At 47.0% G+C, this 26,460-nt stretch overlaps 2 protein-coding genes across 13 annotated transcripts in view; one reads left to right on the top strand and one right to left on the bottom strand.

The window, feature by feature from the left end:
• The window catches only part of ESR1 (estrogen receptor 1), a 340,324-nt gene that overhangs the window by 288,372 nt on the left and 25,492 nt on the right, over window positions 1-26,460 (top strand). For all 5 annotated transcript variants that reach the window (XM_053292723.1, XM_053292689.1, XM_053292697.1 and 2 more), the window contains exon 6: window positions 12,630-12,768. In XM_053292723.1, coding sequence (XP_053148698.1) covers window positions 12,630-12,768 — 139 coding nt within the window. The remainder of the gene's footprint in view (window positions 1-12,629; window positions 12,769-26,460) is intronic.
• The window catches only part of LOC128343527 (uncharacterized), an 81,978-nt gene continuing 57,518 nt past the window's right edge, over window positions 2,001-26,460 (bottom strand). For 5 of the 8 annotated variants that reach the window (XM_053292738.1, XM_053292783.1, XM_053292774.1 and 2 more), the window contains one exon: window positions 2,001-7,505. In XM_053292738.1, the coding sequence (XP_053148713.1) occupies window positions 4,805-6,436 (1,632 nt within the window). In that variant the 5' untranslated portion in view covers window positions 6,437-7,505 and the 3' untranslated portion in view covers window positions 2,001-4,804. Of the gene's footprint in view, window positions 9,196-26,460 lie in introns of those variants that run through there. The other 3 variants (XM_053292802.1, XM_053292793.1, XM_053292764.1) reach the window with 3 other exon arrangements.

The following is a 26,460-nucleotide window of genomic DNA, read 5'->3' on the forward strand; positions in this document are numbered from 1 at the left end:
TAAATAACTTTAATTATTAAAGAAAATGGTCATAATGAAAAGTATAAAAGAAAAATATCTATTCTCTTCTGTCAAATGTGTTTGCTAAGTCAATGCATTTTACTACGTATGTATGTATTTATTTCTGACATTGCTTTTATTCATAAATAATGCTCTCACTATGTTATCTGACAATCTGTTTGCAATACATATAGTTTAATTGGGAGCATATAGTGCTCCATTATCTTATTTAACTTGCAATGATGTTTTATCATTTTGGCGTCATAAAGGAAGAAACCTACAAGAACTGTTAGGAGGAGGATCTTTGGATAGATCCTATGAACCATGTGGGAAGGAAATTCCCACAAGATGTTTCCACTTTGGCTGGCAGTACCTGCACAAGTAAACTCCTGATCTGCTTCCTTATGGGAATTTATTTTTCTCCATGCGCTTCTTGAGATCCAATCCTTTGTCTTCCTTAAAAAGCAGTATAATGTTTGTATGATCTCAGGATTGTGAGAACTGAGGCTTCTATAACCATTCATTATCTGTCTTTGTCAGAGGTTGAATTAACAGATCTATAACAATTTAACAACACTTAGCAGGCAGTTTCTCTGGTGTCTTGTTAGCTTTTGTTTTTAATATTAAAGAGCACACCTCTTGTTCAATTGTTGCTACATTTAGATGGCTTATCCACATTTGTTAACTTTGAGATCTCTAAAGTAACTGTAAAGTTCTTAATCTATTTTAAATTTGGGAATTGGATTGATAGAGATTTTTGTTAAAAGAGAGAATACAAATTAATTGGCTAGTTCCTCATTTGCATAATATGACATAAGATGCATATATATTAACTAGATTTAAACTTTTTACATGGCTGTTCTGTATGTGTTTCCTGAAGGAAGATTATATCTGTTCATTATTTAAGTGCAAAGTTTTATAATACATTTTATAAAACAATAAGTTTTAAAATCATGCCATTATTTAGACAACTCATGTTCAAAAATAAAACACTCAGTTGATTCATTATTCTCTAAAATAACTACATAATCACTCATATTAATTAGACTTGAAAATTCTATAAATAGATTCATTTCTTTTTAGTAGCTTCTTGATTAAAGGCTTTATTGATTATTTGTTAATTCTTCAATATGTATAGTTTAAACCTTTGCTTCTGTATCCAAAAGCATTTAGAAATCCATATGCCCAATCTGCTGTACTTGCCATTTCTGTATAAATTTAATTGTTGTTTTAAATTTGATTCCATTCTTATATTGCGTCATCCTTTAATTAACCTTTCAATTAAGAATGCAAAATGTATTCTTTGTAGAGATATTTGCTACACTGAGTTAAAACTGGATTTCTTGGTCATTTCCTTAAACTTCAAGGTTATTCCAAATTGCCTGCATAAATTGTTCTTGTTCTTGGAAAAATACTAACATTTCTCTCTATTTAATTTTCTTATGATGGCCATCTTTGAATTCTGCATGCATTTTCGGTAACAGTCCTGTATCAATGAACTTAAATTTTTTTAAAAAAACGATCTCTATTCCAATTAGAGATGCTGGTGAACTTCTCCAAGCTTGGAGTTGGAGAACTTTGAGTAGTGTTGAGCATTTCAAGCCCTCAAAGTTCTTCTCCAAGCCTGAGTTCAGGGAAGTTCATTGGCATCTCTCTCTCCTTCCATTCCAGCCTCTGCATTCCAAAAAATCCTTCCTGCCCCTTTCTTACTGCTCTGGCTGAGAGTAGCACCAGCGGGGAATGGGGAGGGATTTTTCCTTTCTCTGCCTTTATCACCTGGTGCTTTGCTACAGAGCAAAGTGCAAGAAGGAAAGCATGGGTGACACATGGGGAGGGCTATTTACCTTCTCCACTTTCATTGCCATAAAGTAAAGGGTAGGGAGAGTATGTTGTGTGGGTGCAGCTAGCAGGAAATGTGTTTTTCAGATGGGGCCTTCAGCCTCAAAGCTGAAGTCAGTGATTGCACCCCCAGATGCCCAATGAAGACAGGACACCATTAGTTGGAGTAAATAAGGGCCACTTTTATTATTGTACATAGGTAACGACACTTGCAACGAGGTCCCAATACACTAGAGTGCGGGTACTACTCTCGTGTGGTGGCCCTTCCTAATGAAGAGCACCCCACACCAGGGCGAAGGGCCGGGTCCTGATTTGGCCAGGCTCCAAGTCCTGGCCTCCTCTCACCGCGGGGGTCTACCCCGCCGAGGGGGTGGTGGTCCGCCACACCCCCAACCCAAGCCGTCAAAGCTCTGAGCCGGTGAGTCGCGCCCACCCCCCGAGTGGGGGCCATTCCCAACCTTACGGGCCGTCAAAGCCCTGAAAGGCTGTTCCTTGACCCCCCTCACCCAACTGGCCCTCCAGCCAAACACCGATCCCTGAATCTACCTACCCAACACCCGCACTCTCCTGCAAAGTGACCAACCAATTCTCAATGCCTACCTGCCACCCGGGGACCATAGGTAACGATGGCTACCTGTGGCCCAGCTCCTAAGCCTCAGTGAGAAGTAGGCGAAAAAAGGCCGTGCCCCGGCCAATCTGGCACGACCCAAAAAATTCCTACTTGGCCCCCGTAGGCGACCGGCTATCCCTCACTGAGTACCGGGAGGGTGGGTGGGTGCCCGGCAGAGGAGAGACTGCTTCTGTGATGGCTGCCGGGCTGCACTGTTTCCCCGGCCCCCTCCTGATTGGACAGTCCCTCGTCACATGGAGGGGGCCAAGATGGCGCTTCCGTGCCTGCTTCTTCGCGCCGGGTGCACAACCCCGCCCCCCGCCTCACACGGAGGCGAGAAGCGGCATTGCACCCCCAGACGCCCAATGAAGACAGGACACCATTAGTTGGAGTAAATAAGGGCCACTTTTATTATTGTACATAGGTAACGACACTTGCAACGAGGTCCCAATACACTAGAGTGCGGGTACTACTCTCGTGTGGTGGCCCTTCCTAATGAAGAGCACCCCACACCAGGGCGAAGGGCCGGGTCCTGATTTGGCCAGGCTCCAAGTCCTGGCCTCCTCTCACCGCGGGGGTCTACCCCGCCGAGGGGGGGGTGGTCCGCCACACCCCCAACCCAAGCCGTCAAAGCTCTGAGCCGGTGAGTCGCGCCCACCCCCCGAGTGGGGGCCATTCCCAACCTTACGGGCCGTCAAAGCCCTGAAAGGCTGTTCCTTGACCCCTCTCACCCAACTGGCCCTCCAGCCAAACACCGATCCCTGAATCTACCTACCCAACACCCGCACTCTCCTGCCACAGAAGTGGGGCAAACCTCTGTTTAGCCCCGCTTTCCCCACCCAGCTAGCACCTCTTGGAGACCACGTTGCAAGTCCCGGAGGAACACCTCGTTCCCCTGGTCAGAGAGATGGACTCCGTCCCCTCTATACAGGGTCGCATCCTGCACTCGTATGTCAGGGTGCTGTATTACTGTCCCCCCTAAGGCGGTAATAGCTCTTCCAACTGCCTTATTGACTTTTTTACGTGCCCTATTGAAGCACAGGGGGCCCCCTTGGCCCCTCCAGCGTGTCCTTGGGAGCAGGTTAGACCAGACTAACTGCATCTCGGGCCACCGGGCCGCCAGGCCCTGGAAATCCTTGATTGCCTGCAGGCTCAGGGCCCTGCCTTGCAACAAACCCAAGTCGTTGCCTCCCAGGTGTACCACCAAAATGTGCGGTGCCCCCTTTGCCGTGATGTACTCATCTAGAAGTGGAAGGAAAAGGTCCCACAGCATTCCTCGGCGGCCCATCCACTCCACTTGCGCCGCTCCTGCCAGACCCAACTGGGTACCCAAGCTGGTCTGCCGAGCTCGCCGACTAGCCCAGAACACATAGCTGTGCCCATAGATGAGTATCCGCAAAGGCAAAGGAGGTGCCTGACAGTCTGTAAGACAAAATTGGGTGTTACTTCTTGTGGGCCATCACTTCGGCAGTGGGCGTATGTAGCGGCGACATGCGGATGAACACCACCTCCCCAACGCCCGGATCCGCTTTTCCGTCAGCCCCGCGGCTGCCGCTGAAGATGCTGCCCCTATCCGAAAGGAGTGGGTGCCATAAACACGCGGGTCCAGGCCTGCCCTCCTCAAAGCCTCTTTGACCAGAGCCCAGAACTGGAAGCGCGTCAAGGGCGTAGCATCCGCATGACGGAACAACTGGCCTTCTCCCTCCCCACGCACTGCCATGTAATCCCTCATGGCCCTCACCGGGCACAGGCCCTCATCAGTCCCCTCTGCCAGGGTGATGGTGGCTCCCTTGCCCTTCTGGTCGGTCTTAGCCCGCCTCAGGCGCAACTCCACCTTGTCCCTCTCTACCCGGGCATCCCCCCACTGCAGGGCCCGCGCTGATGTATCAGACCTGGAGGAGGCGACCAGCTCACTGATTCGCAGGGCACCGAAGAAGGCCACGAGGCAGGAAGCCCTGAGCAACCGTACCTCAAAGTTGGAAAAACAAATATCGTTAAAAAGTGGGAGCACCTGTTGCAGTGTTGTTGGCGCCAGTGGGACCCTCGTATCTGGTTGAGAGGGGTTTACTCGCGCCCATCCCTCGAGCATTCTGCGCACCCGGAAGTCAGCGGTGGAGTCCGCGAACCCCTTCATTTTGGCCTGGAAAGCCAGAGCTGCCAACTTACCCCCAATGGACCCCGTGGCCAAGCCCCTCCCATGTAAATGTGTGCTATAGCGCATTATGTGCTCGACTGGGATGGGCCATAGGTCCTCCAGCCCTGTGTCAACCCTAAATGCATGAAACTCATGGATAGCCGACGCATAGCGCACTCTTGTGCTAGGTGCTAGGGATAGGCGAATGGCCTCCTCTGCCTCTAGAATCCAAGGTTCCATAGGTGGAGTGGAAAAACTTCGGGAAGCTCCCTGGCTGCTGGGGCGAGAGTTCGAAAGCGCTCCTCCTGCATCCGAGAGAGCGCATCCGCAATGCTGTTATCCAGCCCCGGCACGTGCCGTGCGGTGAAAAGAATGTTGTGGCGCAGGCATTGCAGCGTGAAGCAGCGAACCAAGTGCATCACCCGAGGACTCCTGGAAGTCCCCGAGTTGATCACCTGCACTGTGGCCATGTTATCACACCAGAACTGGACAGCCCTATCTTCAAAATCCCTGGCCCAGATGTGCACTGCGACCACTATCGGGAAGAACTCAAGGAATGTCATATCTCGTGTCACACCCCTTTCTTCCCAGTCTGGGGGCCACCTGGAAGCGCACCACCGTCCCCGGAAGAAAAGCCCAAAACCATGCCCCCCTGCTGCATCGGACTGGACTTGAAGCTCTGCTTCTAGTAGAAATTTGGACCGCCACAGGGAAACGCCATTGAAGTCCTTCAAGAACTCCACCCACATCCTAGCGTCTTCTCTAAGCTCATGTGTCACACGCACCCGGTGATGTGGGGCCCGAAGCCCCTTAGTAGCATCACAGAGTCTCCGAAGGAAGGCGCGGCCGGGTGCAATCACCCTGCATGCGAAGTTCAAGTGTCCCACTATGACCTGTAAGTCCCTCAATGTGACCTTCCTGGCGTCCAGCAGCTGCCCCAGGCGCTGCTCGAGAGCAAGGACCTTCTCTGGTGGCAAGCGGCAGCACTGAGCCACTGTATCTATTTCAATCCCGAGGAAGGCCAGCCGGGTGGTTGGACCCTCTGTTTTTTCCGGCGCCAATGGTATGCCCAGTTCCTTTGCCAGCCCCTGAAACGTGTCCATTAGATATTTGCAGGTCGATAAAGACCCTGGGCAACAAAAAAGAAAGTCATCTAAATAATGCACTACTGAGGTGAGCCCCGCCCTCTCCCGGACTGCCCATTCCAAAAAACAACTGAAACGCTCAAAGGCAGAACAGGAGATGGAACAGCCCATGGGCAGGGCCCTATCAATATAGTAGCCGCCTTCAAAAGCAAAACCCAGGAGGTCGAAGTCATCTGGATGGACTGGAAGGAGCCTGAAGGCTGACTTGATATCACACTTCCCCATCAACGCGCCCTTGCCCTGCTCTCGAACCATCTCCACTGCTGCCTCAAAAGTTGTGTACTTAACAGAACACAGCTGGTGAGGTATGGCATCATTAACTGATCCTCCAGCAGGGAAGGAAAGGTGATGGATCAAACGGTACTCCCCTTTTGCCTTCTTAGGCACCACCCCCAGAGGGGAAACCCTAAAGCTGGGCAAGGGCGGCCGAGGGAAGGGGCCTAGCACCCTCCCTTCCTGTACTTCTTTGTCAATTTTTTCCCTTACAACCTGCTCCAACCCCTTAACTGAACGCAAATTTTCTGCCCAGGAACTAACCCTGGGACCCTGATAAGGTATCCGAAAACCCCTTTGAAACCCTTCCCCCAGATAGTCCCTATCCTGCACTATTGGGTATTGTTGCAGCAGCTGCAACAACGGACCCAGCCTTATGGGGCTAGGTCCCTTTTGCCGGAGCGGGGCTACCACCTTTTCTGGCGGCAGGCCCATCTTTGGGGCCGGGCCGGGGCCAGCGGCCCTTTGGACAGAAGTTAAATGAGTGAGCGCCTTCGCAAATGGTGCATGCGTGTCGAAAACGACATGGGCGGCGCGAGCAAGTCCCTGTTGATGCAAATTCCCAGCAAGGCTGACGAAACTGTCCCGCCACACCAGGCATCTGGCCCTTGGCGGGTGTGGCAGCAGATTTTACTATGAAGTGTCCACTGTCCGAGAATTCCCCACCCCCAGGTCGGTTGGGGCCCATGATCCTCATCCAGAGTTGTTGGTGCTGACAATCCCACGGGAGCTCCGGGTTCATGGCTGAGTGTCGCCTAAAGGCCTCGTCGTAGCGAGCCCACGCGGGCCCACTGTACTCCGAGAATGCGTGGTATATGATGTCCAAATACTTCACCATAGATGCTCCCCGTGCTGGCTGTTTCTGCAGCACCACCCCCATGTACACCATGTACCCGGCCAGCCAGTTAGACCAGTTACGGTCAACTGTTTTGTACCTGATTCTTTCTCTGTCCCTCCGGTCCCCTTTCTCCCCCTCTCTGGGTTCTGTTTCCCGAAACAGTAATGAGAACATATCAACAAATTCGTTCCTCCATATCTTTTCTTTTGTGGCGAGCAACAAGTGATCGCCCAGGGGCAGGGACACCTCCCCCTGTGGGTAATGGTCAATCTTATCATTTGTAGCCACTGTTTCTTTGCCCTCAGATAACCACCCTGGGTCTGCACTGGCCACCTTACCACTCTGCCACTTCTGCTCCCAGGGTGTGAGCTGCTGCAGTCGTGTGGCTGGTTCCGGTTCTGCCTTCTTCTCAGGTTCTGCCTTCTTCTCAGGCGCCCCACCTGTCCCTGAGACTGGGGGTGCTGAGTAACCTAGCCCTACTGGCCATGCTGGCACCCCCCCACACACGCTAGCCAGGTGCCCTGCCCAGGGTGGATAGCACCATCCCCAATCGGACTCACCAAAAGACCCGACATCTGCATCCAAGGCGTTCCGGCTGGCATTCTCCATTGCTCCAGTTGCCTCCCCTTCGCCACTCTCCAGTGCATCCAGCCTCGCCTCAATGGACTGTAAAAGTTGCAGCTGCTTATTAGGTTGGTTCCCCGCTTTTCTCGCACCCTGCTTTCCAACCGCCTTGGACCCCTCCCCTCGAGTAGCTTTCTTCCTGGACTCCAACGCCTCTAAGCGAGACAAGATCCTCGCCATTACCAGCTGCCCTTCATCCTCTGATCCCGAGGAGGGGTCGGGTTCCCTGGGCCGTGCTTGAGGCCGCTTAGGGGCCGGGGCCTTCCCCTTCCCCTTCTCCTTACCGGGCCCTTTCCTTGATGGCATGGCTCAGCAGGCCTGGCAGGATCCCTTGAAGAGGCTGCAACTGATGCCCCCCAATGGGTGGAAGTGATTGAGGGAGGCCTCTCCCTCTCTCTCTTTTCAATTTGTTTTTATTTATTTAATGGCAGCAAATATATCGCAACTGAAGGACCATGTGCTCACATGTAGTCACCCCTTCAAATGCAAACCAGGGCAGACCCTGCTCAGCAAAGGAGGCAATTCCTGCTTGTACCACAAGACCAGTCCTCCCAAACGTTCCACTGGCCTAGAGAATAAGGTATTAAGGCCTCTCCCTCTCACTTCACTTATTTATTTATTTATCTATTTATTTCTTCTAATTTATTTTGTTTTAACTCAATGGGAGCAAATATATAGCACAACTGAAGGACCATTAACTGGGAAAAACAAAACAAAAACTCTTGCCTTGAAGTGCTCACATGTAGTCACCCATTCCAATACAAACCAGGGCAGACCCTGCTTAGCAAAGGGGACTATCCACGCTTGCTACCACAAGACAATTTTTTTTTTTTTAATATATATATAAACTGCAAGACAAGCTTTGGTTGTGGGCCAGGCTCCTTAAACTGGGTAGCCCTCTGCTTGTTATCCAAGCTTTAACTGCTTCAGCCCTTCTGCAAAGCACTCGTCCCTCGGTATCCCCAAGTAAGCTATCCAGTATACTAACGCTCCCACATCAACTTAACCATCAGTTGGTTGGGTCCCCAATTAATCGATCCATCCAATATAATAATGCTTGAACATCAACTCCCTCAGAACTCCCCAAGCTATGAAATGACCTCAAAAAGGGCATTCCCCCATGAAAGAAGTCCCCTTCCACATTCCCCAAACTGTGCAAAGAAAAAAGACCAAGCCCCGTATATCACCCTAGGCCTCCGAGAAAGGCCTTTGTCTGCTTGGTCCCCCGGCGCTCTGGCTGCTGAAAATAAAGCTGCTCCCTTCCTGCTGCAACATATGCGAAGGCTGTTGATCCCTTCCTGCTGCTGCTGCTCCCACTAACGGCCGAGAGAAAAAAGCCCTGAGCCCGGCCGGCTTGCACGTGGCCGAGCTCTCCTTCCTCTCTGGCCCCAGGAACAAACAGCCACCGTTTGCGATCGGCCTGGGCTGTGGCCGATCGCAGCTGCCGCTCCCACCAACTACCGGCCGAGAGGAAGAGCCCTGAGCCCGACCGGCTTGCACGTGGCCGAGCTCTTCTTCCTCTCTGGCCCCAGGAGCGAACGGTGCTCGCTCCTCCTCCTTGCCCGGCAGAGGAGAGACTGCTTCTGTGATGGCTGCCGGGCTGCACTGTTTCCCCGGCCCCCTCCTGATTGGACAGTCCCTCGTCACATGGAGGGGGCCAAGATGGCGCTTCCGTGCCTGCTTCTTCGCGCCGGGTGCACAACCCCGCCCCCCGCCTCACACGGAGGCGAGAAGCGGCATTTCCTCATAACCAAGAGAAAATCTGATAACAGTGGCCAACATTCTGCACAGTGTAACGTTGACATTAGAAACTCGTTAGGGCTGGTGCCAAACTTGAAAGGCAGCCCTGATGGTGTAGTGTGATGGGGCAGCTGTGAAATGATTTAAAATCTCATTGGAAGTAGCACTATGTGACTGGCTGGAAGCAATTTTTAGTAGGGATGTGTGAATTGATTTGGGTACAAATCGATTTCTACCCAAATCTAGCTGATTCGGGCAATTTGGAGACAGGTCAAAATCAAATCACGCCAGACTCTATTTGAATTGCTTTGAGATTTGTATTCCTCCTATCTTTTCCCTTAGATTCCCAGCTTTAATTAAAAAAAAAAACAAACAAATCCTGAGCTCTAGCCCTTGTAGAAGTGGTTATGGAGCAAAATGTGCGATCACTATTTTTCAAATATTTGGATTGATTGGTGTATAATAGCTTTCCCTCAATGAATCCCTATGAGGATTCATTACACACTTTCATTTCTTCTATTCATTTTGACTATCCTTGGACAGTACCAACTGTCAATTGCCATGTGTCAGCTATACCCCGCTCCCACCTGCAAGGCAGTGGGGTACTATTCAGTTTATGTTCTAGGAATTTTTGCAAGTGTTTAGACTCTTTGGTGTCTAATAGCCCTAACCCTCACAGGGATTCATTGAGGGGAAGTTATTGTACACCAAAGAATCCAAACACTTGAAAAGTGACCGCACATTTTGCTCCATAACTCCTCTCCTACAAGGGTTACAGCTTAGCTTTTTAAAAAAATTAAAGCTGGGGATCCATGTTAGGGTTAGAATAGGCCTACTTCAAATCTCCATTATTTCCTATGGCAGAAATACAAAAGATCAGTAAAAACTTTTTAAAACTCATTAAAATCAACCAAGTGCCCTACTCCCCTGAAAGCTGGGTCATAGGTGGCACCCATAGGGACCTACCCACCACCTAAATTTGATCCCCCTATGACCTTTATAAGTGGTCCTAACTGATTCAAATCCAAATTGTATAAAATCAAATCCAAATCTAATCTGGGGTGATTCGGACACAAAACAAATCAGGGGTGATTAAATCTGGGCACAGACCGAACCCAAAAAAAAATTGGTGCACATCCCTAATTGCAGCTGCTTTGTCATGCTACAATGTTGAGCCTGCCTTTCAAGTTGCATAGCAACACTGGTGTATCCCTAATGCTGACATTCTGCTGCATGGAATGCCAGCCATTATTGACAAGCCTATTTTAATATCAGAAGCATACGTTGAATAAGAACAGTTATTATCTTTAAGTTCAGAAGCTTTTAATGGACACTGTGAATTCGATAAAAACCCACGCTTTCGCCAGCCACTCACTGTGACTTTGGCAGGGTGCTCAAAGGAGGTTTGGGGCTAATATATGTGATCAGGGGTTGGGGTGGGTGGAAATCTATCATTTAAGTCAGCAGTAGCCATCTGTTGGTCTGAAAGCCACAACTGCCTCTACACTCGTTTTCTGCAGCTTCCTCTCCATTCCATCTGAAAGGCAGCTGGAGAGGGGCCTTGCATTTACCTGGCCAGCACTGCTCCTTGCTGCTTCCTTAAGCCTTCTCTCTAAAGCACTACCCAAGGGTGCAGTGAGTGGAAGCCCCAGAGGCCTCTCATTTGGCATGGGATGCCTGTTGGATGAGAAGGGGCACCTCACCTACTGCAAAGCATTTTGTGCAGATAATCACCATATCCAGGGAGCACCTTGTATGAAATGGCAGTAACATCTCTGCAGGGTGTTAATTAAGTTGGAAGTGGCACTGTGTAGGGTGCTTTGCTGGGCATGAAGCTCTGATTCCGACTTGATAAGCACATTGGGCAAAATGTCAGCAGTCACCCCTCTTGGGTTTCCTCTCAGCCCAGCCCATGGGGGTGAGGGTGTGGAGGATGCAGAGAGGGAAGCAGCTGTGGTAGTGGTGGCATAGGTGAAGTATATAGGGAGAGGAGGCAAAAGGAAGCACAGTTCTCACATTCCCCATCCCCAAACCTGGCTGACACTTCTCTCAGTGCTGGAGGATGCCTGAGTGACAACATGGCCAGGGAGATGTCACTGAGGAGCTTCACTGGGAAGGATCCAGCCCCTGGTGGAAGTCAGCGATCCCTTGCTTTGAGTATAGGTCCTTCCATGCTTGCAGTTATTGTATCTGATTCCTTCCTTCCTTCCTTCCTTCCTTCCTTCCTTCCTTCCTTCCTTCCTTCCTTCCTTCCTTCCTTCAGCATAGTAGGAGTGATGGCACTTTTACAAAGTCCACTCTGAGCCAGGGGAAATCATGGTTGTACAGAGCTGGGCATGTCAGATGGGTGGAATTTTGAGTACCAGCACTATTGGGGGCACCACCTGCCATTTGTTCTCCACCCCACCCCCCAACATACATTTTCCTGTTTATACATATGCTCTCATTTTTTAACTGGAATTTTTCGTGTCATAAATAATAATGGCCCTGTGCATGGCTATGACCCAATTGTCAAAACAGATTGGTAATACATGATGATTTGATAAAAGCAGCTTAAAAACTATAGCTACAAGATTTTACACTATGAGTATTAATTCATTGCAAAACACTATATTTATGAAATGTGGGTGGTCTATTTACACCTCTCCAAATTTAAATATTCGGGAGTATGTGTGTATTTTAGTGTGCAAAGTTTGACTTCTTAGCTTATGTGAGAGAAAGTTTGAAGTTGGGTATATTATATATTTTGAATGAGAAGCATCACATATCCTAGCCATTACAAGATACATGAATGGAATTCTGGTCATAACTTTGTTGGCAAAAAGACTGGTAACTCTGGATTTATAATACGTGGTGATTCCAAATAAGCGGTTTAAGAATGATAGCCAGAAGGTTTTACACCATAAAAGGAATTATTTTTTTTAAGAAGACATACATTCTTAGCTTTCAAGATAACAAAAAGTAGCAATTTAACTTGCCATTAGTTGGCAAACTTTATACATCTTTATTAACATTCTGTAACAGGACATTTGAAAAGATTATTTATCTCAGTTGCTTTTATGATTTAATTTTTTAATTCTCCAACTTGGTGCACAGACTTCCATCATATATTTCCCCCGCTAATTTTTCCAGTATTCCTACTTGCAAAATAAATTATTTTATCTTATTTGTTTTGTATATTCCATTCTTCATCTGAAACAGTCAGGGCAAAATACATGAAGTGCTCTGATTCTATCCTCACAACAGTGCTGTGAATCAAGTTAAGATTAAGGGTACTGACTTTTTTCCAAGGAAGATTTGTGGCAAATTTAGATCCTTGTTGATCAGGTCTTCCACATCCAGAACCTAGCAATTCATCACTCCAGTTCATCTTTTTACATTAAACACTTCTGTCCTACCACTTAGTATTCTTCCTTTTCTTTTCAGGATTTGTGGATTTAACACTCCATGATCAGGTCCATCTACTGGAATGTGCCTGGTTAGAGATACTGATGATTGGCTTAATCTGGCGTTCAGTGGAGCACCCTGGAAAGCTCTCATTTGCCCCAAATCTATTATTGGACAGGTCAGTCTATAAATTATTGTTTTTGTTTATGTTGCTCATTAATGTTAGGCTATACCAAGGCTGTGCAGCTTTGGCCTTCTTTAAGATGCTGGATTACAACTCTCATCATCCCTGACTATAGACTGTAGTGGCTAAGGATTATGGGAGTTGTAGTCCAAAAACAGCTAGTCAGCTGAAGTTTACAGCACTGGGCCATTTATTTATTTGTATACCACTTACTAGAAAAGTCTCAAGACAGCTAACAAACAGGTGCATCTTTAGTTGTTTTCTAAAATCCATCAGCAAGGGAGCAGCTCTAATTTCAACAGCAAGTGTGTTCCACAGTCCCAGAGTAACCATAGAGAAGGCTTCCCTCTGAATCACCACCAGACGGACTGGAGGCAGCCTCAGATGAACTTCCTTTGACTATCTTAGGATGGGTGGGGTTCAAAAAGAAGAAGGTGTTCTCAAATAGCTGGGCCCAAGCCATTAAGGGCCTTATAGGATATTACCAGCACGTGGTATTTTGCCCCGGAAACCCATTGATTACCAGTGTAGTTCTTTCATGGGTAATATGGTCTCTTTAGGATGTCCTAGAGACCAATCTGGCAGCAGCATTCTGTACCAATTGCAGTTTCCAGACTATGTACAAAGGCAGCCCCACATCAAGCCTGGAGGTTACCAGCATGTGCACCACTGCTTTAAGGTCACTCTCTTCCAGGAAAGGGCACATTTGGTCTGTCAACTGAAGCTGATAAAAAGCAGTCCTGACCTCTGCCTCGAGCTGAGAGATCAGAGAGAAAGTTGGATCCAGAAGTACTCTCAAACTGTGTACATGTTCCTTCTGGGGGAGTGTAACCCCATCTAGAATTGGCAGATCTATCCCATCTCCTGAATTACAGCTCCCTACAGTGTGCACCTCTATCTTATTTGGACTTAGCTTCAATTTATTATCCCTCATCCAGCCCATTACTGCCCTCAGGCAGGTATTTAGGGAAGTCATGCCATTTCCTGATGAGGGTGACAGGCAGAGATAGATTTGGGTATCATCAGTGTACTGTTAGCACTCTGAAGCAAATCCTCTGATGATCTCTCCCAGAGGCTTCATGTAGATACTGTATTAAAAAGCAATGGAGACATAATGGAGCCCTGAGGGACACCATATAAAAGTTCTTGCTTTGCAGAGCAACCATCTCCAAGCGATTCAATTTGAAATCTACCCAAGAGGTTTGAGTGGAACCACTGTATAACAGTGCCTCCTACACCCAACCCCCTCAGGCAGTCTAGAAGGATGCCATGGTCACCATGGAAGTGACCACTTCCTCTGTCAGTTCCCAATTGGAGATTATCCATCAGGGCAACTAAGGCAATAACCTGCCCCAAAGCCAGTTTGAAATTAGTCTAGATAATTTGTTTCATCTAAGACTGCCTGGAGCTGAGAGGCCACCACAGTTTCAATCACTTTGGCTAACCATGGGAGGTTGGAGACAGGCCTATAATTGCCTAACCTTGGGGGATCTAATGCAGGTTTTTAAAAGAAGTCTAATAATTGTGTTCTTGAGACAAGCATGCATCCTACCTTCCCTCAGATAAGTATTTATAATATCTACCAGACTGTCTCCAATAATCTCCCTGCTAGATAGTATGAGCCATATTGGGCAAAGGTCAATAGAACAGGCTGTAGAATGCACCACTCCAAGCAGATTGTTCATTTCCTTAGGAGTCACAAACCAAAACTGATCTGGTTTGACCATGCAGGAGTCATAAAATACCCCCACAGAAGATTGCACCAATCATGGTATCCATGTTGGCTCAAATAAGACTTATTTGTCCATGAAAAACTCATTGAAAGCATCACAGTGGCAACACAGATTTAAAAATCCAAGGAATGAGGGCCCTGTATTAGTCCTCTCAAAACCCTAGAAAATTCCACAGCATGTGAACTTTGGATACAATACGTGCAGCAAGGAACTTCTTTGCTGCACATATTACCAAAGCATAGGCCTTCAATTGTATTTTGTGATGAAATTGTATTTGTATTCTTTGTACAATTGTATTTATTTATTTATTTATTTATTTATTTATTTTTGCATTTTTATACCGCCTTTCGTTAAAATATAGCCCCAAGGCGGTTTACAAAAGTTAAAAACATACAATAAAAACACAATAAAAACAACATGCTAAGAGTATAAAAACATATAAAAACAGGCATAAAACAATACAACAAATAAAAACACCCAGAAGCAGCAGTAAAAACGATTATGTAAAAGCCTGGGTAAAAAGCCAAGTCTTTACAAGCTTTCTAAAAGCCATGATGGAGTCCGAGGAACGAATGGCCACTGGGAGAGCATTCCAGAGTCTGGGGGCGGCAACAGAGAAGGCCCTGTCCCAAGTGCACGACAGCCGGTCCTCTCTCATTGTCGGCACCCGGAGCAGGGCCCCCTCAGATGTCCTCGTCAAGCGGGCAGCAACCCTTGGGAGCAGGCGGTCCCTCAAATACCCCGGGCCCAAACCGTTTAGGGCTTTAAAGGTCAAAAACAGCACCTTGAATTGGACCCGGAAACGAACCGGTAGCCAGTGCAGCTCTTTCAAAATGGGGGTGATATGTTCCCAACGGGCAGCTCTGGATAAAACCCTCGCTGCCGCGTTTTGCACTAGCTGCAGTTTCCGGATATTCTTCAAGGGCAGCCCCACGTAGAGCGCGTTACAGTAATCCAGCCGTGACGTGACTAAGGCGTGGGTAACCGTGGCCAGATCTGCCTTCTCGAGAAAGGGACGCAGCTGGCGCACCAGCCGAAGCCGTGCAAAGGCACCCCTGGCCACCGCCTCCACCTGAGCTTCCAAAAGCAGAGCCGGGTCCAGTAGTACCCCCAAGCTGCGTACTTGCTCCTTCAAGGGGAGTGCAACCCCATCCAGAACTGGTAAAATCTCCTCATCCCGATTGGCTCTCCTACTGACCAACAGTACCTCCGTCTTATCCGGATTCAATTTCAGTTTGTTAGCCCACATCCAACCCATCACGGCCTCCAGCCCCGGATTCAGGACATCCACCGCCTCCCTAGGATCAGATGACAAGGAGAGATAGAGCTGAGTGTCATCCGCATATTGCTGACAACTCAGTCCAAATCCCCGGATGACCTCTCCCAGCGGCTTCATGTAGATGTTAAACAGCATGGGGGACAAGACCGAACCCTGCAGGACCCCACAGGCCAACGGCCACGGGGCCGAGCAGTAGTCCCCCAGCACCACCTTCTGGACCCTCCCCCCAAGAAAGGACCGGAACCACTGCAACGCAGTGCCTCCGATTCCCATACTCGAGAGGCGGCCCAGAAGGATACCATGGTCGATGGTATCGAACGCCGCCGAGAGGTCCAGCAGAACCAACAGGGACGCACTCCCCCTGTCTAGTTCCTGGCGTAGGTCATCCACTAGAGCGACCAAGGCAGTCTCAGTCCCATACCCGGGGCGGAAGCCAGATTGAAAAGGGTCCAGATAATCCGTATCATCCAAGACCCTCTGCAGCTGGGACGCCACCACACGCTCTATCACCTTGCCCAAAAAGGGCAGGTTAGACACAGGTCTATAGTTGTCCAGGCTGGAGGGATCAAGGGAGGGCTTTTTTAATAGAGGTCTTACCACCGCCTCCTTAAGGCACAATGGCATCCTGCCCTCCCTTAATGAAGCATTAACGATCACCTCCAGCCATCTGCCTGTCCCCTCCCTGGCAGCTTTTATTAGCCATGAAGGGCAAGGGTCAAGAGCGCACGAAGTCGCCCGCACACTGCCCAGGATCTTGTCCACATCCTCAGGCTGCACCAACCGAAAAGAATCCAACACAACGGGACCAGATGGTACCAAAGGCACGTCTGCCGGAACTGCCAAAACTCTGGAGTCCAGGTCAGCACGGATGCAAGCGACTTTATCTGCAAAGTGACAGGCAAACCGATCACAAAGAGCTGTAGATGGCTCCTCCCCCATTGTCCGGGGGGATGTGTGGAGCAATGTTTTCACCACACGAAACAGCTCTGTTTGCCTGCACTGAGCAGACGCAATGGAGGCGGAGAAAAAACGTTTCTTCGCCGCCCCCACCGCCACGGCGTAGTCCCTAAAATGGGTTCTAGCCCGTGTTCGATCGGATTCGTGACGACTCTTCCTCCAGCGTCGCTCCAGCCGTCGCCCGAGTTGCTTCATCGCCCTAAGCTCCGAGGAAAACCAAGGAGCAGAACGGGCTCCACCAAGCCGGAGAGGGCGCTTGGGGGCAACCGTGTCAACAGCCCGGGCCATCTCTCCATTCCAGAGATCAACCAAGGCCTCGACAGGGTCACCAGCTCTGGACACTGGAAACTCCCCGAGGGCTGTCTGAAATCCAAGCGGATCCATAAGCCTCCGGGGGCGGACCATCTTAATTGGCCCACCACCCCTGCAGAGGGCAGGCGGAGCAGTCAAACTAAACCCCACCAGGTGATGATCTGTCCATGACAAGGGAGTGGTCTCAAATTCCCCCACCTCCAGATCATTTATTTCCCGGTCGGCAAAAACCAGATCCAGAGTGTGTCCCGCCACGTGGGTAGGGCCCGATACCAATTGAGACAGGCCCATGGTTGCCATGGAGGCCATGAAATCCTGAGCCGCACCCACTAGGGGGGCCTCAGCGTGGACATTGAAATCCCCCAAAACAATAAGCCTGGGGGAACCCAAGGCCACCTCCGAGACCACCCCCGCCAGCTCAGGTAGGGAGACTGAAGTGCAGCGGGGTGGTCGGTACACCAGCAGAATCCCCAGCCTATCTCGGAGGCCCACCCTCAAGGACAAACACTCGAAATTCTGAGATTGCCTGACCGGGCACCTGGAAACGGGAAGAGTCTCTCGAAAGATGACTGCAACGCCTCCTCCCCGACCCTCGAGGCGGGGCTGCTGCACGATCTGGAAACCTGGAGGACAAAGCTGAGAGAGACCGACCCCGCCCAGCACTTCCAACCAGGTCTCCGTCACACATACCAGGTCAGCACGCTCATCCACAATCAGATCGTGGATGAGAGATGTTTTTGCGTTAACTGACGTGGCATTCAGCAGCAGCACCCTAATCCTCGAAGGAGTGATCTCAGAGCTCCCTAGGGTCAGAGGGTTGGGAGAAGGGCCGGAAAAAGGAACAGGCCTCAATTGCCTGGACCGTTTTCCCCTGTAACGGCCTGCCCAACTCCCACCGCCATACTGCCCTCTGCCCGCTACCTGTGATATTGCTGCCCCCACTCCAGACCCACTTTTTTGCTCCCCCAGACACATCTCCCCAGACTAACCCACCACGGCTTCTTGGCTTAATTAAAAACAAAACAAAACCAGGCTTGCGTAGTCTCCTGCTGACTTCTTAATTGTGAGAAGATGGCTCTTCAGGGCGGAAGGAGAGAGATCTTCTGGGCCTCAGGCAGCTCTCCCCACGGCAGAGAGCCACAAGGACGAGAGCCCTTGTGCTCTCGCCCTTCGGCTCGCACCAAGAGGCTCGCGCCCTTGGGCTAGCCTGTCCTATATAGCAGCAGCAGCAGCAGCAGCAGCCGCCGCCAAAGCCCCAGCAGCAGCCCAAGGAGATGTTACACACACACCTGAGGAAAGGTGGGGCAGGGGCAAAGACAGCAGTCAGTCAGTGCCCCACCCAAGCTGTTCTCCTTCTGTCTTCTCCCCCCAGGCCCTTGGGCTAGCCTGCCCTATATAGCAGCAGCAGCAGCAGCAGCAGCAGCCAAAGCCCCAGCAGCAGCCCAAGGAGATGTTACACACACACCTGAGGAAAGGTGGGGCAGGGGCAAAGACAGCAGTCAGTCAGTGCCCCACCCAAGCTGTTCTCCTTCTGTCTTCTTCCAAGAATTGTATTCTTCAATTGTATTCTGTCAGATTCAAATTGAGTCCTTTCCCACATGCTCCAGTTGTCTACCTAGCCACTTCAGCTCCCATAGTTCTTCTATGCACCATGGTGCTAATTTAGAAATGGGTAAGAGGGGATGCTTAGGAGCAATCCTGCCTATTGCCATACTGAGTTAGTTATTCCAAATCTCCATCAGGCTATCAACAGACTCTATCAGCAGGAGGGTACTAACAAAACCATCCAAGATTTTTTGGAAATCCTATTGGATCCAATAGCCTTCTTAGGTGGACTTTCCTAATAGGCCCTTAACCAGGTAGTGGTCTGTCCATGACTATGGCGAAATCATAGGAATCTTCACCCATGGAACATTTCCCTGATAAAGGATGCTATACAGTATCATTCTGACCTGTCACCAGGCCATTTCTGACATACCAAATTCCAGAAGCAGAGAACTAGCCTAACTAAAACCAGAGCACTAACTAAAACTGGATCACCCGATCAGTAGTTTGTCTGTATGTTTACATGACAAAACTATACCTAAATCAGTACTCACACACAATCGCCCACTAACTGATTTCATACTAAGTCTGTATTTTGCCAGTGGTGTAGCCACCATAGGACAAGGGGGGACAAATGCCCCTGGGCCACGTGTGCATATGTTTCCGTGTGGGGGCCTCCAGGGTACCCTTGCCCCCACCAAGGGCACCTCCCCCCATGCTGCTGCCATGGAAAATATATTTGTTGTGCAACAGGTTTAGGCCAGGAGAGGATTACTGACTAGTTTGCACATTTTGTGCAAGCAGAATGCACTGCTTTCTGCCTAGGGACCCTCCACAATATTGCTTACTTGCTTTCTATCAGAGGAAAGTTTTTCGAATGTCTTTAGTATTAGTCTGATTCCCTAGTACAAGGTTATTCAACTACAACTCCCATCATCCCCAGCTATGATAAACTGTGGCTGGAGATTATCGGAGTTGTAGTTCAACAGCTGGAGTGCCTCAGGTTGCCTACTTCTGCCCTAATATATGGAGTTTGACAGCAACACACAATAGCTCCTATATCTGGGAATATGAGTCTTTTCCTTTGACAATCTAAGCAGCAAGTGCAATTCTGTAGCTCTCTCAGTGATCCAGATTGTGTGGCGGAAGTGGTTTAAAGAGCACACATTATTCTGTTCCATGGAAATTTTTGCTAGTAGTTCCAACCCTGAAATTATCATGAAAAAACTGACTAACGTTTTGTTAAGTCTCATATCCAGCATCTAAATATGCCTTTATAAGAATGTTTAATGGAAGAAAGCTGTCTTCTTGCCTACTGCCATTTTATGAAACTAGAGAATGAATTCTTAACTTCAGCTGGCAATCATTGCAAGTGCTGAAATATTGGGATTCTCAGCAACTAAGATTTTATCCTAAGTAGCCTTGTGAAAGTGCTCTACAATATGAGGATAATTTTGACCAATCATTTGCAAAGAACTTTATATGAATTTAAGCTAGTGAAAAAGGTTCTTCAGCTTTTTAAAGTATGATCATACATTTCCCCCTTTTAAAAAATAAAACTTACTATATTCATTTTAAGAACATAAGAAAAGCCCTGCTGGATCAAGCCAGGAGCCCATCTAGTACGACATCCTACTTTATGCAGTGGCCAAACACGAACATCAAGGAAGTCCACACATTTGAAAAAGAGGGCAACTTCCCCCTTTCCTTGGTGTTCCCTAGCACCTGATTTTCAGGGGAATGCTACCTCTGATCCTGATGGAAATATACAGCAATTCAGGCTTGTAACCATTTATAGCCCTATCCTACATGAGTTTCTCTAATCCCTATTTTTAAAGCAAGTGATAATTTCCACAATGTGTAATTAAACTATGGAATTTGCTGCTGCCAGACAGGTGATGGCCACCAATCTGGATGGTTTTAACCATCCACATTGATGGCCATCACTTGTCTGGCAGCAGCAAATTCCATAGTTTAATTACACGTTGTGGAAATTATCACTTCCTTTTATCTGTCCTGAATGTCCCAGGTATCTTCAACAGATGACCCTGGGTTCTATGATTATGAGAAAGGGATAAAAACATTTTATCCACTTGATCCACACTGTGCATGATTTTATTTTACAGTGTCTTAATTTTATTTTACAGAGACTTTCATGTGCAAATTGCAACTAGTACCAAACTAAAGGTGCTGCTTTGCTCCTGTTAAAGTCGATTGATTGATTGATTGATTGATTAAGTGCCGTCAAGTCAGTGTCGACTCTTAGTGACCACATAGATAGATTCTCTCCAGGATGATCTGTCTTCAACTTGGCCTTTAAGGTCTCTCAGTGGTGCATTCATTGCTGTTGTAATCGAGTCCATCCACCTTGTTGCTGGTCGTCTTCTTCTCTTTCTTTCAACTTTCCCCAGCATTATGGAGTTCTCAAGGGAGCTGGGTTTTCGCATAATGTGTCCGAAGTATGATAGTTTGAGCCTGGTCATTTGTGCCTCAAGTGAAAATTCTGGACTGATTTGTTTTATGATCCATTTGTTTGTTTTCCTGGCTGTCCATGATATCCTCAAAAGTCTTCGCCAGCCCCAAAGTTGGAAAGCATCAATACTTTTTCTATCTTGCTTCTTCAAAGTCCAGCTTTCGCATCCATAGACTGTCACAGGAAAAACCATTTTCTGAACGATTCTAATCTTTGTAGGTATAGATATGTCACGGCATCTAAATATCCTTTCAAAGGACTTCATTGCAACCCTACCAAGTGCTAGTCTGCAGCATATTTCTTGACTGCTGAATCCTTTACTGTTGATGGTTGATCCTAAAAGGCAGAAGCTATCCACCACTTCAGTGTCCATTATCAATTCTGAGGCTGGTTGCTGTACCCGTTGTCATTAGTTTAGTCTTCTTTACATTTAGTCATAGTCCCATTTTTTCACAGTGCTCCTTGACATTCATTACTAGAGCTTGCAGATCATCCACATTCTTAGCTATCAGTGTGGTGTCATCAGCACAGTGCAGGTTATTGATGTTTCTTCCTCCAACTTTAAAACCACGCTCATCTCTTCCAATCCAGCTTCTCTCAGTATATGTTCAGCATATAAGTTGAATCAATAAGGAGAAAGTAGACAACCTTGTCTTACTCCTTTGCCAATTTGAAACCAGTTTGTTTCATCGTGTTCTGTCTGGACTGTGGCTTCTTATTCTATGTATAGGTTTCTTGTGAGAACAATGAGATGTTCTGGGACACACATTTTCCTAAGGATATTCCACAACTTGATACAATGCAATACAATTTTATGTCAATACAAGCTTTCTATTAGTATTTATTTATTTATTGGAATGAATAACACATTTTCATCCAAGAAGCTCAAGATATAAATAGTATTTCACTATAATTCAAGAAGCCCAAGGTGACTAGTAGTATTTCACTATAACATTGTAAAACAAAAACTGAAATACAATTTTAAAATGCAGTACCCACAACTATTACCAGGTATGGCCAGGATCTAGAAAGGTGTGCAGGTAGTTTGGCTAGCCCATGGGTATACTAGCCTTATGTTTCTCAACCAGCAGTCCTGCATATATGGCAAGATATTTTTTATTCCAGGAGGCATTCAACATGTCTGTTGGTTACTTTTAACCGATATGGTTCCTGTTTTGATTTTGATCTGCATGTTCACTTGGTGTTTTTAAAATGGCTTTTTATTGCAAATTTCTTATATTGTAATGTTGTGGTGTAAGTCAAATTATGCATTTCTTAACTGAAAAGAAAGGTGGGATATAGCTTCTTTTGTAAGTAAAAAAAAATAGGAGTGTGCACGGAACCGCCAAACTGCGGTCCAGCACTGGGGTGGGGGGTGGCTTTAAGAGCGGGTGGAGGGTTTACTTACCCCTCCCGCCTCTTTCCTGTTCTGGCGCCGTAAGTTTAGTAGTAATTGGGGCAGCAGGATACCTCCCTGCCGCCCCTCCCCCGCTGCTGCTCTGCAAAACTCCCAGAAGTACTTTGCGCGCGCACACAATGTGCGTCCGCTTCACATCTCTGTGATGTGCGCGCGCCAGCGGCCCTGGTTCATAGCCAGCCAATTCTCCTCCTCCTGGGTATGCCAGCCAATCAGGCGCCTCCGCAGCTCAGCCAATCAGCTAGGTTGCCGGGACGCATTTTCCCTGGGCACACCTATGAGAAATCTATATATAGATGTTTTAAAGCTGTTCCATAGATCCCTGTCTGGTCTATCAGCTAGCATACGATAATCAAAACATCAAAGGTCTTTATAGGTCAAAACATGTCCCACTATACAGGGTTGTAGGGAGCTTGCTGATGGCTAGGGGACAAGGTCCTGCCGGGGGCCCTGCTTTATTATGGATTGTGTGTGCAGAGAAAGGAGCTCCCTGTCAGTGAGTCAACAAACTGCTGACTGGGGAGACTCTGCAGCAGGGCTGAGTGCCTGGTCCCTGGTCTCCCCAGTCAATAGTTAGTTGAATCACTGATGATGACACAGGGTCCATGGCCACTACCCAGAAGAGGGTCCATTCAGAAAGAAGCCCCAGGCCAGCCAGCATTTCAACGAATCACCATCTCAGCAGGAGAACTGTGTGCCTCCCACTCTCAGCTAGGGAGCATTCACTGGTGTGGGTGTGGGAGGGAGTAAGGGGTTCCCTGGCAGCGCCCCCCCCCGACCCTGCTGGCCCAAGAACTGTCAGCCACCCTTGCTCCATTGTTTTTACACCCCTGCCACTATACATTGTTGATTTGAAAGTGCAACATAGATCTTGAAAAAGCTAAAACCATAAGTAATAAAGTATTTGTATGGTTTGGGGAAGCTCAGAAACAGAAAGAATTTTCATTTGGAATGTTTAGTAAACTTACAGAATTTGATTCTTAATTCTTTTGAACAGTGTCTGATAATAGAAATTACAGTCACTATGGAAGAGGAGAGGAAAGACAGAAATATTTATTGTTTCAGGAAAAACCCAATTCTGCCTAGCTTTCCACTGGAGTGCACACTCTTCCTGTGTGCATTGGAACTGAAAAACATAAAACCATACCAGGTATTATTTGTTCATTTAAAGCTATATTGAACAAAATATTACTAAAGAAAACAGGACTGTGAGTTTCTTTCCCTAGACTATGAATGGCAATGTAAAATTTATCACTTCAGAAGTGAATATGTGGACCATTCCCTTTCCAATATGAGTCTATTCCAGCTGCTATTTCAAGTTCCAAGGTAATTTTGCTGAGGAATATTTATGAAATCTCAAATAGTAAAACCAAAGCTGTGGTTTTACTATTTACTATTCATGGTCAGGGAAAATCTTTTTTCTTTTTCTTTTAAAAACAAAACAAACAAAAAAAAGGTCTCTTTGACTGGCAACAATCTTTCCCTATGTTGCTTCTCTAGATGAGGTGCAGCGATAATGGCCAATCTCCGAGTGACTGAGCCTCGGAAGGGCCTTGGCTCAGGTTTAAAGGACATACTTGTGTGCAGCAAGAACCAGCCTCCAAGAATGGAATAGCAATGCTCAGTCAGTTTTAAAAGGAACAACAGGCTATTTCTACTAGCCTCGATTCTGCAGTTGCTTTTTTTAATTCACAAAGTGGGGTGGGGGGGGTAATCTAAATCACTCAGTGTTTTGTTCCACATAATGCTTTGACTGGAACTATTTATCAAATTGCACAAAAATCTCAGCCTATGTCAAATGTTTACTTAGCTACATGCTCTTTAATTTAAACTGGTAACTTGCTTTTACAATTGGAGGTTCCTGTTTTTATTATTATTTCTTGTTTACACAGTCAGACAGGTGTTATTGACTGGTTTGTTTTATCCAGACATCGAGTCCTTCCCAAGGACCTGGGATGCCAGAATTTTATTGTCAATTGTTATAGATATCGTCGCAGAATATAGGCTGTTCCCAGTAAAGCTGCTTTTTGTAATTGGCTGATGGTGATTTCTGTGGCCCCTATGGTGTTGAGGTGCTCTTCAAGGTCGTTTCAGACTGCACCCAGGGCACCAATCACCACTGGGATTATTTTGGTCTTTTTCTGCCACAGCCTTTCAATTTCAATTTGTAGATCTTTGTATTTGGTGATTTTTTTCTGTTTCTTTTTCTTCTATTCTGCTATCCCCTGGTATTGCTATGTCGATTATTTTGACTTGTTTTTCTTTCTTCTCGACTACAGTGATATCTGGTGTATTGTGTGGCAGATGTTTGTCTGTTTGTAGTCGGAAGTCCCATAATATTTTTACATCTTCATTTTCTTCAACTTTTTCAATTTTATGGTCCCACCAATTTTTGGCTACAGGTAGCTTGTATTTTTTGCAGATGTTCCAGTGTAGCATCCCTGCTACTTTGTCATGCCTTTGTTTGTAATCAGTCTGTGCGATCTTTTTACAACAGCTGTTTAGGTGGTCCACGGTTTCATCTGCTTCTTTACAAAGGTGGCACTTGCTGTTTGTTGTGGATTTTTCGACTTTTGCTCTTATTGCATTTGTTCTTAGTGCCTGTTCTTGTGCAGCCAGTATTAAACCCTCTGTTTCTTTCTTCAAGTTGCCATTCTTAAGCCATTGCCAGGTCTTGGTGATGTCTGATTTTCCACTTATATTGTGCAAATATTGACCATGCAGTGGCTTATTTTTCCATTTTTCTGCTCGGTTCTTGACGTGTTCTTTCTTGTAGGCCTGCTTTCTTTCATTGGTGTTGAATAGTTTCTCCTTATTGACCATTTTAAGTGCATCTTCTTCACTGTCCTTGATATATTCTTCAAGGCCTCTTTTCTCCTCCTCTACTGTTTGATGGACTTGCAGCATTCCTCTTCCACCTGAGCTGCGAGGGAGGTATAGCCTATCTATATCACTGCGGGGGTGCAGAGCATGATTGATGGTCATGATTTTCCTGGTCTTACGATCCAGCGTCTCTAGCTCTGCCTGGGTCCAGTCTATTATTCCTGCTGTGTATCTGCTAACAGATATAGCCCAGGTGTTTATGGCTTGTATGGTGTTCCCACCATTGAGTTTGGATTTGAGGATTTTTCTAACTCTCCTGATGTATTCACTTCCAATTTTTCTTTTAACTTCAGTGTGTGCAATGTTATCAGCCTGGAGAATGCCCAAGTATTTGTAAGGTTCTTTCTCTTCCAGGTTCTTGATCTTGCTTCCATTGGGCAGTTCTATTTCTTCTGTTTTTCTTATTTTTCCTCTGTTCATTATTAATGCAGCACACTTGTCTAGTCCAATCTCCATTGCAATATTGCTACTGAATATACGGACAGTGTTTAGCAGTGATTTTATTTCTGAATGGGACTTTCCATACAACTTCAGATCGTCCATGTACAGCAGATGGTTGATTTTACCTGATGTTTTAGATGTTTGGTATCGGAGGCCTGTTTTCTTTAGTATTTGTGAAAGTGGGGTCATGGCGATTACAAACAACAGAGGGGATAGTGAGTCCCCTTGGAAAATGCCTCTTCTAATGCTAACCTGTCCAAGTGTCTCGCCATTGATCGTTAACTGTGTACTCCACATGCTCATTGCTTTTTTTTAATAAATATCTGAATTTTTTTGCTGACACCAGTTGTTTCTAAACATTTTAGTATCCATGTGTGAGGCAATGAATCGAAGGCTTTCTTGTAGTCAATCCATGCAACACTTAGATTCGTTTTTCTTCTCTTGCAGTTTTGTAAAATCCTTTTGTCAATCAGCAGCTGGTCTTTTGTCCCTCTGGTGTTCGGGCAATTTCCTTTCTGTTCAACTGGAAGCTGTTTGTTAGTTAATAAGTGTTGCATGACTTCATCTGCTATTATTACAGTTAATAATTTGAACATGGTTGGCAGGAAGGTTATCGGTCTATAATTACTTGGAACTGCACCTTTTG

Source organism: Hemicordylus capensis, chromosome 1 (genome assembly GCF_027244095.1).
Source record: "Hemicordylus capensis ecotype Gifberg chromosome 1, rHemCap1.1.pri, whole genome shotgun sequence".
NCBI classification, from domain to species: domain Eukaryota; kingdom Metazoa; phylum Chordata; class Lepidosauria; order Squamata; family Cordylidae; genus Hemicordylus; species Hemicordylus capensis.